General features: G+C 31.4%; 2 protein-coding genes across 4 annotated transcripts; both read right to left on the bottom strand.

The window, feature by feature from the left end:
* Positions 1-233: 233 nt before the first annotated feature.
* Positions 234-7673, bottom strand: LOC123709203 (putative inorganic phosphate cotransporter). The gene is made up of 11 exons (XM_045660308.1): positions 7558-7673; positions 6174-6295; positions 3442-3621; positions 3022-3160; positions 2736-2953; positions 2510-2659; positions 2069-2201; positions 1693-1817; positions 1505-1624; positions 570-699; positions 234-354 (listed from the first exon to the last, which is right to left on the bottom strand). The coding sequence occupies exons 1-11, from the start codon at positions 7592-7594 to the stop codon at positions 323-325; spliced, it is 1386 nt and encodes a 461-aa protein (XP_045516264.1). The 5' UTR covers positions 7595-7673; the 3' UTR covers positions 234-322.
* Positions 7674-11680: 4007 nt separating this feature from the next.
* LOC123710297 (putative inorganic phosphate cotransporter) lies at positions 11681-20577 on the bottom strand. 3 transcript variants are annotated; one of them, XM_045662104.1, is made up of 11 exons: positions 20481-20576; positions 18848-18969; positions 15056-15235; positions 14679-14817; positions 14265-14482; positions 13955-14104; positions 13639-13771; positions 13332-13456; positions 12899-13018; positions 12289-12418; positions 11681-11888 (listed from the first exon to the last, which is right to left on the bottom strand). In XM_045662104.1, exons 1-11 carry the CDS (start codon positions 20515-20517, stop codon positions 11860-11862), a joined length of 1383 nt encoding a protein of 460 aa, XP_045518060.1. In that variant the 5' UTR covers positions 20518-20576; the 3' UTR covers positions 11681-11859. The 3 variants fall into 3 exon arrangements, with proteins under 3 accessions (XP_045518060.1, XP_045518061.1, XP_045518062.1); XM_045662105.1 differs by lacking the exon at positions 20481-20576 and adding an exon at positions 19465-19889 and having other exon boundaries at positions 11682-11888; XM_045662106.1 differs by lacking the exon at positions 18848-18969 and having other exon boundaries at positions 11682-11888; positions 20481-20577.
* Between the last annotated feature and the right edge of the window lie 580 nt (positions 20578-21157).

The raw sequence follows: 21157 nt of genomic DNA, 5'->3' as shown, positions 1-21157 counted from the left end.
CCATAAAACGTATAGTTAGATTATATAACTTTAGATACATAGGACAAAACTATGATCCCCTTTATAAACGATGCTTGAGAAATGTTTTGAAAAAATAAAAGCATTTTTGTGTACCATATTTACCGATACATTTGCTTGATCTGGATTATTTGTACTACGTATTCAGAATATTTTACAGGGATTATATTAAACTGTATATATTGCTGATTATTTTGGATTGATTAAAAATAGTATATATTTTCAGGTTTATTAAATAGTGTCTTAAAATAGCCTTTTTCCAATCAGGTACAAAATACAAACGAATTTAACTTTATAATTTCCTTCACTTTTCCTGAATTTCCTGTTCCTTTGTTTCTGGAATAAAAAAAAGTTGCAATTATTTTTTTATGTAATATTTATTATTGAGCCTATAATTTTCATAAATTTATTTTAATATTCATTCAATATTTAAGGCTTCGTACTTTTACTGAGCTATTTTGTTTACAGTTATTTACATCAGAAGCTAATTTACACATAATTATATATCGTATATTTATTAGTACAATGTCCAACTGATGCAGAGTACGTACCGATATCATTATTTTCATCTTCGTTCCAGGATTGTCTTTCTGATGTCGCAAATAAGATAAAGAACAAATTGGTAAAGAAGTAGACAGCTGATGCCAAGAAGAATACTTTACGCCATTCGCCCGGGTCAGTCTATGAAAAATTCAATGATTTTAATTTTAAATATAGGATCTATTATACGGTTTGCTTTATTTAAATTCATGTTTAATTCGAATACTGTAAATAAGAATTGTATTGGCTTTATTTTCATGGAATTTTAATCGGGAATATGTTACGACGTAGCAATAGTGCGCCATCGGAATACATTAAAACCGCTTAAGACCATTTCTCAGGGATCCTACCAAAAAGGCGTCATAAGCGAGAAAGCGTATTATGCGGGATATGGAAAATAATTCGTACTACATATTATTATGTATTATGTTCTAATTTTGGTATATATAGGTATTAAATTATACATTAATAAATTACATTAAATATCTAGTGTAATTATAATTACATTATGTAAAATAATCACTTATTTTGGTTTGACAGGAAGATTTTAATGCATTAGCAATAAAATAATTTCAATAGAATTCAACTTTTGCACTTAGGTCCTCGTTTTGTGATTGAATTTCGTACGGTGCTACATTGTCATCAATGGAAGAATATCCAGGAAAACCCTGCAGTATCTTGGGTTCTTCACGAACGGGCGGGCGGTGCCTTTCTGGGAGCTCACGTTAGAGCGCTCGGTTAGACCTTTCGGCTCGGGCTCGGGCGTATTAAACGAGCTGACGAATCGTATAAAGCGTTAAGGAATGTATGAAAATAAGTCTAATGTTGCATAAACTGGCGTAAAGTGGCGTATTATACGAGAAATCGTATTAAGCGTGATCGTGTTCAACGGGTTCTACTGTATATTATAATCAGATTTAGTTTACATAATATAGAAAAAAAATACCTCATCTTGAATGATGACTCCGCATACCAGTGGAGCAACGATAGAAATGATATTCGCGAAGAAGTTGGAAACACCCATCAGATTTGCACTAAAGTTAGGCGCTAAATCGTTCAGTACCAACTGAAAATGTACTTTATATATTATAAAAAATATAAATTTTCACTTGTTTATTTAGATACCATACATACCATATAACCGGTATATTGACCTGCATTGACACCAACTGAGACGGTAAGCATCACCACTGCCAATGTCATGTTTCCCTCGGGAATGTATGACAGACCAATTAAAGCCACTGCTGGACCCCAAAGACCTGAAAAAGAGCACGAGACTACTTAGTTGATATTTTTTCGTAATAATACAGCAAATAATGCATTTATGATTGTAAGACAAAGCGAAAATAACAAAAAAGCCTAGCTGTATAAATATAGTTATCACTCTCTAATAAAAAGTCTTATGATAATCTATCGATGAAACCCAACTTAGATACTACTTCTTTTCCTGTAACAAAGTGGCTTTAATGCGTATTTTTTACTTTTGTATGTAAACAAAATTTCGCCTTACCTATTGTATTTGAAAGTTTTCTTGTATTGGAAACACTTAGCCATTTCTTCCGCACGATAACGTCAGTCATGATTCCCATAGGGAAGCTTAAGGCGTACATCGCTAAATATGGCAGTGAAGATAGCTCTCCGTTCTAAAAATGGTTCAGTTCAGTCAGAATTATAAAAGAACATAAAAAATCGGTTCACATTTTAAGAAGTATATTTTGTTTCGTTCACTTTTTTAACATAGCAAGTTAAGTACGTAATATAAATAATATAATGAAAACGTTACATTGTAAGATTCGAGCTAAGAAAGTTTAATTAACTCAAGGTTGCCTGGAAGAAATCGCTTGTTAGTGATAGGGCCGCCCGTTGCCTAATTACTTATGTGACCGTAACCTGTTTTTTGTATATGGTAACAGGTGTGAATAAATAAATAAAGCTGATCATAGAAAAATACCTGTTTTAAATTCATGCCAAGAACTTTGGCCATATACGTTGGCATTTCAGTCATGAGAGTGAAGAAACCCCAGTTTTGACCACAATGACCTACTACAGCTGCCCAGAAGGGTAAACAAAGTAGAATCTTGGACCATGGTGTTTTCAGTACCTAAAAAAATAAACAATAAAACAATAAATATATTTGTTACTGTCGATTTCTACTATGATTCGAAAATTTTACCTACCTTTGGTTCTTCCACTCTTCCCAATGAAGTCCTTATGTAAAGTGACTCTTCGTCTGAAATGCATTTCGAGTCTTCTGGCCCACTTGCTCCAATAAACAAATAAACTATAGTCCATATTAAGCCTAGCGCTCCATCAGTGTAAAATATCGCTTGCCAACCCCAAGCTTCTGCGAGGAATCCAGCTGCAATAAGCTGCAGGGCGATACCAAGTTGAGCTCCTGTAAATATACATTTTATACTTTCATTTGTAACAATATAAGGAAATATTTTTAAGATCAAACCATACCAGCGTAAATAATAGTTATCAGCGTCCCCTTTTCTTCTAGAGGCACCCATTGACTAACTAGATGGTGCATAGATGGAAAGATAAATGCTTGAGTGAGACCTTGCAGAGTTCTGCATACTATTACCATCTGCCATCCACCCTACAAAAAATAATTATTCTTTAGTCTAGTCAAAAAAGGTTCTATTGTTGACTTAAGAATTTGTTAAGATTTGGTTAGCGTTACTCCTCTTTAGCAAATAACTCCAATAACCTCACCTAACAACGGAAACCAATGTACGAGTAGGTGTGTCAATATCAGATATATATACCCCATAGCAGAAACGTAGTACGTAAAGTCAATGCTGAATTTTATAGAGGTGTTGTTTGTCGGGTTAGCCACCGAGTAAGTAGTTGAGATTTGAAATAGTACTTTCTACTTACTGCTTGAGCCAGAATTGGCATGAGAAGAGAGATCAAAGAGTTAACGGATACAGATATCGTTATAAGCATTTTTCCCCCAAACCTTCTAGCTAGAATACCACCAGGAATTTGCAGCACCACGTAGCCCCAGAAAAATGATGAAAGGATCATTGATTGTATGCTGTAACTCCAGTCGAAATACTGAAATTAAAAATATTTTGTTTATAATGCAATAATTACAATGTCGGATAGAATCATTCATGTATCAGTATGTTCCTTAAGAACAGTATAAAAGTTGTAAAGTTTGTTTTGGTAGCACCAATCTCAGAAATATTTTTTTATATCGAATTGATTGTGTATTAGATATTTAACCCATTTATCGAATAAGAATATGACCTATTGAAAAGAGAGAAATTACGAGACCCAGCAATAAATAGGGGAATGTTACAAGGTATTACTTATTTTTCCGTAACACTATATCGCAGTTAAGTTTAAGCATTCATTGTCACATTAATTAACCTGCACAGATGGTTCTAATGGTCATGGTTACTCGTCTTGTTAACCTCTAATGTTGCCAATATTTATACAATAATATTGTATAAATAAAGAAGGCTTAGAATACTTAATGTACAATATTTTCGGGACACGGGATGAAACAACTATGTTAGAGCGAGATTTTCTTAGTTAATTCTGAAGCTCTGCTACGTTTTTTGTATTCACAACCTTATAGGTGATACAAATTCTACCTTTACATGCAAAATAACTATTACTTCCTTGGGAATCGAGGTTCAATATCATACGGGCGAAACTGCGGAATATTTGCTGGAATTATTTGTCTGTATCAAATATTAGTGTATAAGAAGCGTTTATACAGAATCCAATTCCAGTTGCAACCAAATTCCTTCTAATAAAAAATATATTTTTATTTGACACTAGAGTACTTAATTCACTTTGACAGTTTAAGTTTAAACTAATTTAATTTCTAAGTAATTCTAGAGGTGTTTTAACTTCATTGGAATAAATTTTGCAAATTGCGAACTAATTCGCATCACGTCGGTACTAGTCTCTTAACTATTAAAAGTTTTAATAACAAAAACTATTACCAAGTTTAGGTACGGAGTTCTATAACAAGAATTCATTGTCTAGTTTTACAATTGTTTTATGTAAAACGTCACTTCAATGAAAACAACAAATGGGTTCAATAGGTGATGGGTTTTATATTTAAACTATGATAACGTAATTGAATTCTTGGTTGAAATAAATGTATATGCAATCTTTATGTGTAAAAAATGTAACAGTCAACCGTGAAAGAAAAGAAAAATGTTTTTACTTATTTATATCACAGGTTTTTACACAGTGAGTACAGATGTGAAATAAATATGCTTCGCAATTAAAAAATTAATTGCAAAGTTATCAAATGACCTCTTGGGCTCTGGACATTTATATAAAAAATTTCCGTTCCCAAAGGTCTCTATTTTATGTCCCGAGAACTGCCACACCCATTTTGATAACCTTAACTTAACCCTTAATATTATCTAATTTATCAACGACTCAATAAGAACGTTACGATTAGAAAGTATTTTTATGAAAGAACAAGACCAATCTGGTCAACTAAGAGCGAGTCCTTCAGCCATGAGGCATCGCTTAGATACCCTGGAAAGTTACTTCGCTTAAGGATACGATTTTATGATGAGAATATGAAACTATTTCAAAGTCAAATGCAGTACGTTTTTTAAAGTTTCATAAGTTGGCCAGTGCCCGTACTTTCTGGTAGAACATATGGTATTTGCCTTGATTTTAGGCAGAGAAGGAAAACCGTATTCACTTGCTCTGAAATAAAATAAATATTCATAACATACAACTTCTTGTTTATCTTTAAATAATAAGTTAAAAATAATTGTTTATAGTTTAATATTGACCTCTAATTATCTGTATTTCGGTTTAATTTTTATGTTGTTTTAATCAGAGTATATGTGGCATTGAACTATAAGATAATATATAATATAAGAGTTTTATGCACAAAAATGTGAAATTCTATAGCAATTTTATGCGAACGAAACTTAGAGCCATTTTAGTTTAAAAATCATTTGGTGTTATCGATTTGAACAGATAGATTTCTGACCCTTTATTGTTAGTTATTTATTGCTGTATATAAAAAAAAAATGTAATTGGATTTACCTATACACTTTTTTGCAAAAAGGTTACATTGCCGACCTTCGGTTTCAGTTAATTAAACGAAATTTAATTGACAACGAAGTTTGCATATATTCAATTGTGTAAATTAATGTGCACGAAATGAATTCTGGCATTAATTATAGTAGGAATTCTACCGATGTACATGAATAAAGATCAATTGTTTATTTTTAATAATTTTATTAAATTAACGTACAAATTTAAAACATAATAACGAGTGTTCAAGTAATCCTTTATGTAGAAAAGGGGAGTAATAGCTTTAGATGGGCGATTGCACTATAAATTCTAATATTACAATAGGCGGTACGTGCATTTGATGGAAAAGTATTTAAATTTATAGTTACAAAACCACTGCGGAGATGAAAAGAATAAACTAACGCCGTAACGATTTGAAAGTGATGGTTCCAACCAATGTCGGTTTGTGTCTTGTCTTGTGTTTTGAAATTCATAAATTCGCTTCAATAGTATTATCAACATACAAAATAAGCTACGAGGACATTTTTATCATTTATCATATCTGTCTAAGGATGACTTTCGATAATTCTCATATGTCAACCTACCGTGTCATTTTTCTCATTTGTCATGTCGACTATGGCCATACTGATATTTACGCGCATACTATAAGCTAATAACATAGCCATGAAGAGTAGAAGTGTTTGGACATGGCGAACTCCAAGACCTTCTGAAAAAAAAAATACTATAATATAATATAACTTTATAGAAGATTTGATGTTAAAATGTGTTTCTTGCCAAGAGAAAAGTATATTTTCCGTGATGATGAATTTCCAATAAAGTAATTTAAAAACAGACGCACACAACCAAAACATAATACACGTGTTAGGAGTGAAACCTTCCAAAATTTTGGTTTCAATATAATGACATTAATGTAATTTTAATTTTTAAGTTAAGGTTTTGATATTAATATCAATTATACATTTTTATAAAAACTACAACTAAAAAACGTATGCGTACGTACACACTAACAATAGAATTATATATACCTACTCTCATCAGTCATTTTTCCCTAACGCGCCAACAGAAGTATGTAAAAAAGCAAAAAGAAGTATGCAAAAAGTTTTTATATTAATAAATATGTAAATTAGACTTGTGTTCACTATCTTTTAGTAGAATTAGATTTATCTTTAATTTATTTTTTTAATATCAATCTTTAATTTTGATAAAAACTTAAATAATTAAAGTATGAAAGTCGATGAATCGAAAAAGCGACAGTAAAAAGAGACAGGCACATAAATTCATAAGATTTAAGCATTATTCAGTATATAAACTTTAAATTAGTGAAGTAAGAAGTTTTCACTTCAAATAGATTTTATAATTAATGATATGTAAATAAAATTGATAAATTTCATCTAATTTTATAATTGAATTAAATTAATCTCTTATTTAATTTTTTTGCACATCTTCGTTTTATTTAATTCAGAAAATAATTTAATACACACTAATTTTAACTTTATACACTGTATAATGCTTCCTCTCGTTTTCTCCCACGTTAAATTTTATGAATGTGTCTGTCTCTTTTGCGTTTCATCGACTTTCAAATCGCAACGATGCAAAAGAAATTATCACTTAAAAAACAACATGACGTAATTAACAATAATACGTAAGCCTTGTTTTTAATATGTTCTCATTGTTTAAATTTATAACAATTGAATATAATTAAAAATAAAATAGAGGAAAACATACACTTATTTATTTGATAAGTTGTATAATATATTCATGTAAAAAAAGGTAGTTTTATGTTTAAGCGCGTAAAATTGTTTAACGTTTTTCATGGTTAACATACAATTAATAAAACGGAAATTATTTTGGTGTTTTTTTTATTAGTGAATTTTTTTCTACTGTGATCTTTCTTTAACGACTTTCATGTTACGTGGGGCTCAAATTAGTATTTTACTCGCTTAAGTATTCCGAAAACATTCAACTTACTCGGTCGGAGGTTTATGCTATCCACAATGGCAACCATTATTTTATAATATCAAATTTTTCATAGCACAAGAAAACACGGCCAACACCAGACCGGTTTATAAATAAACTGATCGAGACAGTACGATATTATTATACTTGTATTATCTTTAAGCAATAAAAATTGTATAAACGTAATTGTTGTATCACAATAAGCATTTAATTGGATCATCAGTAAGAATTTACTAATTAAAACTTATTAATGTCGACAAGTCTTTAATTAAGGTACTGTTATTGTAAAATAAATTTAAACTCATTCCCAAAATCAAATTACTCTTAATATATTAATTACAATATTCACAGTAAGCCCGTCGGCGCCTGTGCGGCCGTATGGTTTAGTGTACAGGTCAGGATGTCGTTCTGAATTTCTAAGGTTAAGCAACACAAATTATTTCAGAGACCAGTGTAATAAATAACTAGCTACGCTAATGATCACTCAAGGCCAATCGATCAAGGCCAAAGTTATCGGAAAAATGACACTTACCCCACTTACTTTTCGCAAATTAGCATCGAGAAAATTCCAGTATTTTGGGAATAAATAGAATACATTTTAGTTGAAGAACAGTATATTTTAGAACAAAATCATTATAAAACTTTTAAACTTAACTAGAGTCGAGTGCTCTTTATAAAAATGTTTTATAAAAAATATTTCAAGATACTATAGTGCATAAGTTTATCAACAAATATTACCAGACAGAGATAACAACGTTTTCACAAAATTAACAATATTATAGAAAGAGCTTTTCACGATTGGGTCATGGAGAAATATCCATATTTTTGTATAATAGTGTTACGAAGATGGGTTGACTGAAATGTTTATCGATTTTTCCACTAGTTAGAGAACTTTTCAGCAGACTGAAATGTGATTTAAGGTCGTTTCAGGAGAGGGTCAATCACATACTAAAAAATTGAAATTTTCATAATGTTACAATAGTTATCAGGATATATATTTTTTATATAGTTTCTACAACATGCGTAGTCGAGTGATACAGTTTTCAGTTTTGCATTAACATAAACATTGTACTCAATTTTTTTTAAATTAATTTACGTGTTTAGATGAGTGTAAACTATTTTAAGTCATAACTGTTGTGTTCTGTCCTATAATCAATATCATACATGATTTTATATATGCAGCATAAAATATTTGATTATATAGCATTGATTTTCATATAGCGTTTCATGTTAAATTAGGCGCGAATGCACTCAAACATCTGAGTTTGTTGTAGTTAGTCGTAGACCTAGTTTAGATTGTAAAACTTACCTTATCCGGATAGTGAATACAAAACTATATGTTATTTTTATTCCTCCTTTTTGAAACCACCCAAAAATGTTTCAATGTTGACAGCTTCCACATCAATAAAAAATAATCAAAATGTATTTTTTTCAGTAAATACGCTCGTTACGTTGGTACGTACGATCGTAAATTTGTTCGTCATAATCGTAAAAATTTGTTTACTTAATTCAATAAATCTCATGTCACTGTATTTGTCGTCACACTCATCCAATCCCTTCTCCAAAGGAAACAAAATCAATTTTGGAGGAAAGACTCTTAAAGAATATGTGAGCCGTTTATAATTTTGCGTCTGCTCTTCGTCCGCACCAGCTTTTGCGCTTGTCCGAAGAATGTAAGAAGGAGCTAACGTATCCAGACAAGTCGCGCCTTTTGGCTTCAAAACGTCTGGAACATTGACAGAAGCAAGGGAATAATTTTTTTATAAAAAAAAATATATAATTTGCTCTTTATATACTTGCTGTAATAAAACATAAATAATTATATTCATTCCCATCCCATTCTGCTACAATCTCACAGTAATATGTAGGGTTATTTTAGAAAAGTGTAACTTAAGTGAAGGGATAAGAACCCACTCGATCCCTTTTCCTAAAGACGCAATTCTTTATATTATAAGTATTATACAACATGTAATGAAAGTACTTGAATCTCTTACTGTGTATAAAAATGTCCTTAAACGACAAAATGGAATTGAAATTTTTTAACTTACACAATTTTAACATCTACAAAAGTATGGAATTGTATCCAATAGATGGAAAAAATATTACTTACTTCGATAGCGCAGCAACCCTAAGTGAACCTTGGCCTCCAAAAGTACGTAACACCACCTTTGCTAATAACAGCGTGCTACCGGGGACAGGGATATCGAGGACTTCATAGGCGACCTATCATAAAAGCCCAAGTTCATCCTCAAAAAATCCTTTTAATACCTTTTTGTAATGTGCTTGCTACATCCGGATGTTGAACTAGTAATAGTGATTTAATTGTCATTTCTCTATTGGAACAATGAATTATTTCCGTGCCTGTGTTATGTTGTTGATCAATCAGAGTTTAACGAAACTCTGCATTCTTTTCTCTTTTCTTGTACGTTTTCATAATCACATTTTCACAATTTAAATTAAATAAACAGAAACTTTTACCATGAAACCTAAATTATTAGACGAAAATATAGTTATCAATAGAAGTAAGTGAAATATATTGTGGAATTAAAGTTTTTTTGTAAAACTTATATAATAAAGTACTTATATATATATAAAGTAGTAACCTTCTCCAGATGGCGTTACTAAAATCTACTTGTAAACAGTGCAACAGACACGAATAATTCAACAATTTGCATTCAAATATCCAATATCTGTATCATATGATATAGGCGCCTATGCCTACAGCCTTTTGACATAACGTTTGAATATATCATACACGTTTATGTTGGACAGGATATTGGCCATGTAAGGTAGTTTATATTAGGAGGAAGTATAAGTGTAACCCTTTTTGGCAATGCATGTATGTAATGCCAAAGGAAACATCGAAATATTAACATTTCTGAGACGAGGTATAGTAATAGCACATATTACCTAAAATCTAAATAATTTTTTTGAGTGCTGAAATGCGGTAAAAGTTTATCTGTAATAATATCGTAAATCCGACGAAATATAAGGGCCATTCCATAATAATAAACAATGATTTGGTCGGAAACTTAGTCGGATCTGATTTACTATATAATCGCTAATATTACTTAGGCGACTTATCTAGACAATACAAATAGTCCTAAAATCCTTGCTAAATGGTTTGTGAAGCTGACAGAAACTAGCCGTTTACTGACAGAAACTTATACGTAAATTTTTGGGAATAATATACTTTTAACATCCATTTATTCACGTTTGTTGCAAAGAGAAAATAATTTTCACTTAGTTTAAAGTATACTTTCTCTAGGGAGTTTAAATTTATTTTCTTGCTTCGTTTGCGGCTCTAATATTTTCTACTGTACCATCTGCCTTATCTTTAGTGTGAATCATGCATGAGCATGGCCTGTATTAAGTGCGTATATATTTTATATTCATACAGGAGTCTGTTATATAAGTCGAAATAACATGAAAATCTTCTTACAGAAAAAGGGGTTGAAGCTCTTACAGCTAGATTTAAGAGAGATCCCCTGACCTACGTCAGGGATATTTTAAGTTTACTCTATTTGATGGTGCTGTGAGATAAACGAGCCGGCCGCTTATCCGACAATAATCTTTAAAGATCTAGGCATGAGCCAGTAAGTCATCGTGTGGCTCTCTGTTCACCCTTCTATCTATTAATACGTTTCACGAATTTAATCTGGAAGTTAGCCTTGTATTAAGTTGTTGCTCTAGGTCAATCTGTAATTACACTGTATAAAATTTTTGTTTCTCTTTATATGTAACTCCACAGCAGTGTTGGCCGGCCTAGGGGCTTCAGCGTGCGACTTTCATCCCTACAGTCGTTATTTCCTGGCAGCGGACCAATGGACTTTCTGTCTAAGTGCGCATTTAACGCTGCGTGAAGGACAGATTGCTTGCGTCAGACAAAGAAGCTTGACACTTACAAATGATAACGAAACAGATACAACAATCTGAGGTCCTGATGTAACTTTTGTTTTGGTTTTTTTATATGTAATTGTATATTTTTCCCAGATTTACTATAAAATGTTTATGATATACTAGACGTATAATAAAAAAAACTAAAATAGATGTATACAAGTGAATAAATAAGCTTCTAGAGTGCTTTGAAAAGAAGATAATATCACCAAGAAAAATCAAGACCATTATATAAATATATTTACAATTGTTTATTATTTTTAATTATTAGTTTGGCTTAAATTAAAACAATTGCAGTATTTATTTTACAGTAACATATGCCATATAATCTTAATGTCTTAAAATAATAACAACGTTTTTCTTCCCTGTAACAACTCAGTCATGTACAAAATACAATATAAAATACTAGTAGCTTCTTCATTTTTCTTTTACTTCCGGTTTGGTTTCTGAAAAAAAATACATGATATTTCTTTTGCGCTTAAAAACTAAGAGGCATAAAAAAAATAGTTTAGAAACTAGTGCTGAAATATGTAACATAATGCACAAATATAAATATTTGCTCCACCAAAATAATGTGAGCCAAGTTAAGAAAATATATTATTTATTATACCTACAATATACAATATCAAACAAAACCAATCAAGTTGCTACCTAGCAGAAAAGCGAAATACATTCGAAACATCGGCGCATAGCAATAGACACACGAGGGAGTCAATCTGCTGTGTGCCAATTTTCAACACAATCTTGTGAACGTAAAATGAAAAAATAACAAAAGAAGGCAACTGAGAGAAAAACAAACAGTTGAAAATGCGAGACATCACAAGCTTTAATAAAAAGTACTCTTACCAATATCATTTTCCTCTGGTTCGTTCCAAGGTTGTTTTTCAGATGTTGTGAATAAAATAAAGAACAGATTGGTAAAGAAGTAAACAGCTGATGCTAAGAAGAATACTTTACGCCATTCAGTTGGGTCCGACTGAAAAGAAAGTGACATTATGTACAAACAGCTTATTCTATAAAGAAATGGAACAGTTCCATTCTCTGGAATGGAATAGTTACAGCGGCTTACAACCGAGGCTCAAACCCTATAACGGGCTTCTTTTGTTATATAAATCAATGTAATTAAAAATTAATTTGATGTAATTGGTTATTTACACACCAAATTAACCGTAATGAATGATATGCATGGCTCTGTAAAAACCCTGGCTTTTATAGTTATCTGTGGTAACTATTAGAGATCTATGTTTACAAGATTCGAAGAATTTTCGAAATTTAATTCGAATTAATAATAACTCCTAAAGGCCTGAAGAACCTCACCACTTATTTAATTATTTAGTGCTTATAAACATACTGTGAATGCAAGCATTTTAGCTGCTTGTCAATATTAAATAGATGAAAAGTGTCTATACACTTTATTTGTGTCAATTTTTTATCTTTTTGTCATAAATGAAATTACCTCATCCTGAATGATGACACCACAAAAAAGTGGAGCAATGATTGAAATTATATTGGCAAAGAAATTTGAGATGCCCATAAGATTTGCACTGAAGTTTGGCGCCAAGTCGTTGAGTACCAGCTGAAAAGTCAGTATTATTATTTTCTTATTGACATAATATTTACAATAGAATCTTAACCTCTCATAAAAATAATAATAAAAAGATTGGACATTTCCGGCTCTGTGGCAGAATTACCTTATGCTGGCAACAGTTACTCGCTATATATTATAATACTTATAGTAAAGAAATGGTAATATCTACATATTACCTTTTATGTATCATCTGTTGTAAATAATCAACATAGGATTTTAGTAACACTTAATAAATAGTTCTTTTATTAACTTATTCGCGCATTTTGGAAAATTTAATTTTTATATGATTTTATCGTCTTACCATGTATCCCGTATAGGTTCCAGCATTGACTCCCACAGATACTGTAAGCATCACTACTGCTAATGTCAAGTTTCCTTCTGGGATATAAGATAAGCCAATCAGGGCTACTGCGGGACCCCAAAGACCTATCGAAAAAAATGATTTGTCATATATATAACACAGCACTTTATTGGACATACACGTTGTTAAACTGCCTAATTTAAGTGGTTTAAAAAACCCATTCATTTGTTTCATTTTTACCCTTCTAAACGACATAAAAAATTACAAACTTAGACAATTCACAGGTTATATATATACTAGTGTATACCTATAGTATTTGACAGTTTTCTTGTATTGGAAACACTCAACCATTTTTTCCTCACTATGATATCAGTCATAATTCCCATAGGAAAACTTAGTGCGTACATAGCTAGATATGGAAGCGAAGATAGTACTCCGTTCTGAAAATAAAAAGGCGTTATGTACAGATCTGCTCGACAAAAATGATGTAGACTAGGTGAGCTCCAAGTTCTCGCTTGGCAAGCGGTAGCGCGCTATCGTAAAGTTGGCGTTCTCTAGTTTCGGAGACCAAGGCTAATTTTTTAGTTGTCTCCCACTATTAAAACAGTTGGTTATATACATACCTGTGTTAAATTCATGCCAAGGACTTTGGCCATATACGTTGGCATTTCAGTCATTAGGGTAAAGAAACCCCAGTTTTGTCCGCAGTGCCCGATGACAGCGGCCCAGAGCGGTAAGCATAGAACAATCTTGGACCAAGGAGTTTTTACTCGCTGGAAGATAATTTAATAGCATTGACTTAGTCAGCTGAACGGAACATAATATAAAGTTTAAAATTTTGCATTGATACAATATTTTTTACGCTTTTACAATGATTAATGATTACTCTTAGCAGACAATATTTTAATTAATAATTTAAAAAATAAAGATTACCTTTGGTTCTTCCACTCTTCCCAAAGAGGTGCGAATGTATAGAGACTCTTCCTTAGATATATATTTTGAATCCTCAGGTCTGCCAGCGCCGATAAATAAGTAAATAATTGTCCAAATGATTCCGAGTGCTCCATTAGTGTAAAATATTGCCTGCCAACCCCAAGCCTCTGCCAGGAAACCTGCTGCCATAAGTTGTAGCGCGATACCAAGTTGAGCCCCTAAAATTTAAAATCGGTAATTAAAAATACTATTATTTCATTTAAAATTAGGAACGAATAGGACGAAACTGGTTCATTAGAAAGGAAATTAAAAACTGGTACCGATCGATTCAAAATACTAATATGAAAATAGAGTTTGCGATCGTAAAACAATTTTTCTAATAATATATAGCATGATATATACAAGTATAGTTACCAGCATAAATAATTGTAGTCAATGTCCCCTTCTCTTCTATTGGTATCCATTGACTGACTAGATGATGCATAGAGGGATAAACAAAAGCTTGAGTCAAACCTTGAAGGGTTCTGCATACAATGACCATTTGCCATCCACCCTGAAATTATGAAAGTAAATAATTATAACATGGAACGGTATTATATATTTAAATTTAGTAGGTTACCTCAAGAAACTTATATGATTTTATAACATTTATTTACAAAAGAAGGATTGTATAATATAAATAATTATTAATTAATTCTACGCTAAATAGCTCCTGCTTTCATAATTGAAAGTTCAGACGAACACTGTTACATACACTGTTCATTGCATGCTCTAAATATGTCACAACTTACTATCTGGGCCAAAATTGGCATTAACACTGAGATCAGAGAGTTCACAGAAATAGAGATGGTGATCAGCACTTTCCCTCCAAATCTCCTCGCTAGTTCACCTCCAGGAATCTGCAGGAACACGTAGCCCCAGAAGAATGATGACAGGATCATAGACTGGATACTATAGCTCCACTCGAAATACTGAAAGAGAATATAAGTTTGCATGTGAATAATATAACCATAAAGCTTTTACGGTCAATTTATTAACTGATCTAATCTATATAAAAAACGCTACTTTCTATATTTACAGTCTCTTTAAAAAAAACACTAAAGCGAGGTCAAACTATGTATAAAACAACATCAGACTCAAGTTATGTAGAAACTGTCTTCTAGAGTTATAAGACCGGCGAAGACCAATATAAAGCCGGGTCGAATCTGTAATTATGTTAAAAGGGCAAAACAAGTTAGCATGTCAAATTTCACATTTATTTATTTTTATTTTATTTATTTATTGTATAAGTGTTCTTAATATAAAGGAACTTGGTGTGGTGGAAACACAAACTGTACACAGTTGTTCTATCCAGCAGGATGTCGAACATATTTAAATCATTAACATATATATATATACTAAGGCCAGTGACATATAAACTGTAAATTTATAACAATCAAACCATTCAAACGATTTAAAATTGCACGTAAAACGTCATAAACAAATCTAAACACCCACACCAACAAAAAGAAACCTGTTCTTGTCGAGAATTCTCATTCACATACAGGATGAGTTCCTATATCCGAATATGTTTTAATGACGTATATAGCATAATTTTTGTTATGCATAATTAATAATTGTTTGACTTATGTAGTAGTTTTTAAATTTAAATTTAATATTGTTTCTTGTTATATTAGTAAGAGTTTATTAAATTTGGAATAATGTAATCTAATGTTTTTTTTCTTCATATAAGTTATTGTATTTGGGTAATAGAAATTCGTTTTTTAATTTTCTACGTGTTGAATAGTGATAGTGAGTTTTAATTGTTTTGAGGTAATTTTCTGTAAAGTAGTTTTCATTTAATAAGCCTAGTTACACTTTTTCGTGTATAGGAATAATTTTGAAAAATGCAAATAGCTTTCTGTAGTCCTCTTTATATTGTGATTTTAATTTTATGGGAGCAATTGTTTTTAAAATACGTATTTGTATTGCAAATATTTTGATTTAGGTAAGTTTTGCATGTTCTCCCATAGCTTGAAAGTCCATATGTTATAATGGGTTCGGCTAGTGCTTTGTATAATAGTAGCAGAGTTTTAAGAGGTATTTTATTTTTTATTAAAGTGAATTTGGCAAGTATCGCTCTTAGCCTTTCACAGACAGAATTAATGTGCATTTTCCAGGACATTCGGTCATCTATTGTAAGCCCCGGGTACTTATGGTTATGAACTAATTCTAAGGCGTTGCAGTTGCAGCTTTTGGGGTACGAGTTATAAGAATGTGCACATGTGTGGTTGTGTAGGATTAAGATGGATGTGCGTGAGCTTAGATTGTGACTGGATGCATGCATGCATTATCAATAAGAATCTCCAGTTGATAAACAAATAACTGACCCCTTTAGACGGCACGAGGATTGCCAACTTGTCTCATACCTCCATAAAATACTCGGTTTATAATACTTCTCAAGGTGATAAATTAAGAAATAGTAATATGGTACATGTATATGTTTGAAATAAAATGCGATTTTTATTAGTAATTTAGCCAGTCGAGATGTGAGTTTCTTTTTTTATTTTCCTTGCCAATACGACATTCATTTTGGTGGTTTACGGCGATCCTTAATCAGGCTCTGTAATATTCGAAGTTTTGTTTTTATTAAAACTAACTCATATTTTAACAAATAAACACTTGCATTTGAGGAAATATATAATTAAATATGTTGTTGTAACTTGTTTAAGTTCTAATATTTTTTATGGCTTTAGTTTTATCATAGATGATTTTTATACTAGAGTTTACAGATATAGTATTTGTATCATGCAAGCTTGTAATAAAGTGCATCATTTACCTATTAAGAACGTGTAGCCAGTTTCAGAGCATGCTTCGTCAGTCATCAATACCGTTATTAGTCAACAATGTTAATGTAATCAAAGGATCAGAAGCAAACACAATCACAGCTCTGTTTACAATTCCAAATCTTGCAATTATAACTATTAGGCTTTAATATTTGTTAACTAATAGTCCACGTAAATACCTTTTTAATAGAAACGGATTTATTCTAGCTAACGTACGTGTTTGAATCTTTCATCCTACCCACAAATCTTAACTATCTGCACGTTCAGGAATGATAATGATCAGCATAGCCTTTAATAAAGCTGTCACACAGCAATTGTGTCAAGATCAAAGACACTTGTTTTCCATTGTATTAGATATTCCATTTATATAGTACATCTATAAAGAAGTTGTTGTACGGTTCGATGTTGTAATTACGGTTTTGTGAGGCGAATGAATATTTTCAATTATTTATATCTATAAATTTAATCCATTGGACGCTTAACCACCAGACTAATGTTAGCGCATATTGTAAAGGGCAATTTTTCATGCGATTACTATTTCCACATCCTTAGATAAATTACTATTCACTGTCATACCAATATCTCAAAATTGTTTTTCCAATCCACGTGATGTTTATAATATACTTTATCATACATTATCTGAGTGATGTTTTGATATTATATCAGCTTTTGAGAAAACCTCTTATCTTATATCTTATATTTTTAGGCAGGGGACCATTTGATAAAATCATCGTAAACTCTATGAAATAACCCGGTTTTGTTTGTAAGAATGAACTGACTGTTACTGGTGTTTTTTTGACGACTACTAGTAAAATTGTTTCATTATTTTTCGATTATCTGTGAATAATTGTAATATGAATTAATGTTTATGTGCTTTGCACAATAACGTAAGTATATCAATATTAAATTACTATACCTTTATAGTCAGCGAGACTACCAAGCACTACTAATTTAATATTAATATAACCTAGGGGTTGTATAATGACAAAAGTGCAACAAATATGCGCAAGGCGGCCCAGACCGTCCCTAGACCCAATAACTCCGTCCCTTTACCCAGAACTACCAACTCATGAGTTGGGGTAATATTTTCATTACGCAAGGTGTTGTTTTGTTTATATAATAACACAGTAATGTGTCTTTAAGACAAAAATAATCTCATGTACTTTTAATATATAAATGTCAAATCCAATGACACAAAAGCATTATTAACTTTAGGGACGAAACATGATTTTAGATTTTAACTTTAAGCATTAAGTCTGGCCTATGAAGATAAAAAATAATATATTTTCATTTATCAATGGAAGTTTTGCAATTAATACTTGGGGTCGTAAAATCCCCACTTATAACTATAAAATGATAACCTTTGAGTTTTCCACGCTTAACCTATAGATATCTAATATGTTAACGTCGTTATACCATAGATAAACATGTTTTGTTTATAAACTTTGTACACTAATATTGAACTAATTTTATAAATAGTTTGACTCTCTTATAATTAAATATTGTTTTTTGCATTGAGTAAAAACATATACATTTGTCAGTAAACGTAAATTCATAATAAAGGCGGTATTTTAAGCCCGGGTATTACTACTAGTCGTAAGGGAAAGTTCTTTTGACAATCGTTTAGCTCAAAGCAATATTCGATACAGGAACTGGTTGGATATGGATGGAAAAATAATCGTTGCGAGAATAGGATGCTGATCAGCTTTGCCCTGTCAATGGTGCAGATGTATTTCCATACCACAGAACATAACTTACCGTAGCATTTTTTGAATCGGTCATATCAACTATTGCCATACTGATGTTGACACGCATACTGAATGCCAGCAGCATAGCCATGAATAAAAGGAAAGTCTGAACATGGCGTACACCTAGACCCCCTAAAAAAATCCGATATTAGAAATATAATCACATTTTTAACAATCAAACACATTTTTGACGTACGGTTCAGACTTAGCACTACTTCTCCGTTTCTGAAAGCGCTAAGTGAATTTCCGCATGTCAAAAACGCATTTTAATTGGCATCTAAAAGTCTTACTGACGACTAAATCTGAACCCGTGTGGAAGACATGCCGTTTTCCTCATAATGCCAGTTAATAAGAAATATATTTGTTTATTCACACTTCGTTTTACTTCACTACCTTTTATAAAAAAAAGGTTACATAAGTAATGAGGCAGTAGGCCTGATCGCTAAGAAGCGATTTTTTCTAGGTAACCCTTAATGGAACAATACTTTGTGCTTTATATACCTATATATAGGACACAAACTATCTTGTTCATCTAGTGAGAATAAAACAAACATGATTATTGATTTTGTGTTCGATTTCTATTTAATTTTACCTAAATGTAAAATTACTATAAACAATCTTATTAACCTTATAGGTCTTGTGATTGATCGTGGTGATTCTCAACCCTGATGTCGTGTTTGAATCCCGGTTGTGCGTTTGTGTGTTTTTCTTTCTATTGGCGCAATTAACATATTCTCGAAGGAAGGAAAAATTCTAATGAAAATGACATATATTCTACCTTGTATCTACAGAAGAAGGCTAGCCACTTATTTACGAGAAAAATAGAAATTAAATAAAGAATATTGAGTTCTAGAACTCAACATTTTTTCTTTGCCATTATTTTGAAGTTTGTATGACTAAATTGAAAGTTATTTAGATGTAGTCAAGGAATTCTAAAAGCTATATAAAAGCAAATACGTGGGAGTAGTAGGAAATGAAAATAATTCGATATTATTAAATATTCGATAAATACTATTTGTTATCGATATCGTTCCTCATACTTCATTTTACATTTTCCTCAATTAAACAATCTGAAGAGGAAATAAGAACAAAAGGAAATTTATTTATTAAATTCTTACAATTTCCAATAGTCTTGCAAAAATTAAATACAGGCTTTAATTACAAAGTATTACTTTTTTAACAATTTGCTATCGTGTAATAAAATTTACTCAATATAAAGCATATTGTAGTTCGTTGTACTGTAAATATAAGCGATTTGTATGTTTGTAACGAAAAAACTCAAAAACTACTGGACTGATATCAAACTTTCACCATTAGAATGGTGTAATCCCTGAGTAACCTAATTAAACTTAAACCAACAAAATACCAGTATATAAATAACGTAAATAAATAATCGATCAATCAAATTAATCAATTAATATAATAGTCACTCAGGCAATTGTAATTAAGTAAATGCTGTTTGTGTGGTTATTCCTTGGCTCTTAGTTGTCTTTAAAATATTATTTAATAATGATGTCAAACAAACATTCAAATACCTAAGTTATTTAAGCCGCTAAACAAGTTCTTTTAAATTTATAGATAATGAAAGTAACGTCGACAAAAATGTAGTTACAGAACTCCTTAAAAACGATTTAGCAACTTACGAGGTCTAAGATTTTCGCCTTCTGATTTAACAGCCATTTTTGTTTTATCAAATTTTTATCATGGCACGCGCACGACCAATACTAAATCGATCTTTATGTCAACTGGCAAAACAATGAGATGATAAAATTTAATATATCTAAAACTGGTATTTAATGTTACTGCAGTAAGTTAATTTCCAACATGCGAATATCGACTTTGTTGCATTTCTTTTTTGTATTACAGTCAAAATTTGTTATAACGACATCGAAGGGACTACTCATATTTGGTCGTAAAAACCGATAGTCATCCTCGGACGTTGTTAGTACGTAATACAATAGAATTTAGCCTGGACCTTTGATTATGGTCAATATAACCGGTATGTTGTAAACAATGTCGTCGTTAATGGTTTTGACTGTATTTCAATTATAAATTGTAATGATTACCTGAGAAAATGTAATGTTTAGTTAACAGTGTGCAAGGTAGCTCAACTTACAGACTTCGGTGCTCAAGATTTATTTTTTGGTACATGTTTAGGTTTGAAATCTTTGGACTAGCAGAGGGCTGGTAAGAGTTTCTCGTACCATGTCACATGAGACATCGACATGTAATATCATTAATAATTCTAAATACTCTCATAATTTAGACTAAACAAAAGAACAAGAAGAACAAAATAATTATAAAATATAATAAACTGTGC

This window comes from Pieris brassicae, chromosome 5 (assembly GCF_905147105.1).
Source record: "Pieris brassicae chromosome 5, ilPieBrab1.1, whole genome shotgun sequence".
Taxonomy (NCBI): Eukaryota; Metazoa; Arthropoda; class Insecta; order Lepidoptera; family Pieridae; genus Pieris; species Pieris brassicae.
The sequence above is the reverse complement of the archived record's forward strand: the minus strand, read 5'-3'. Positions and strand labels throughout refer to the sequence as shown.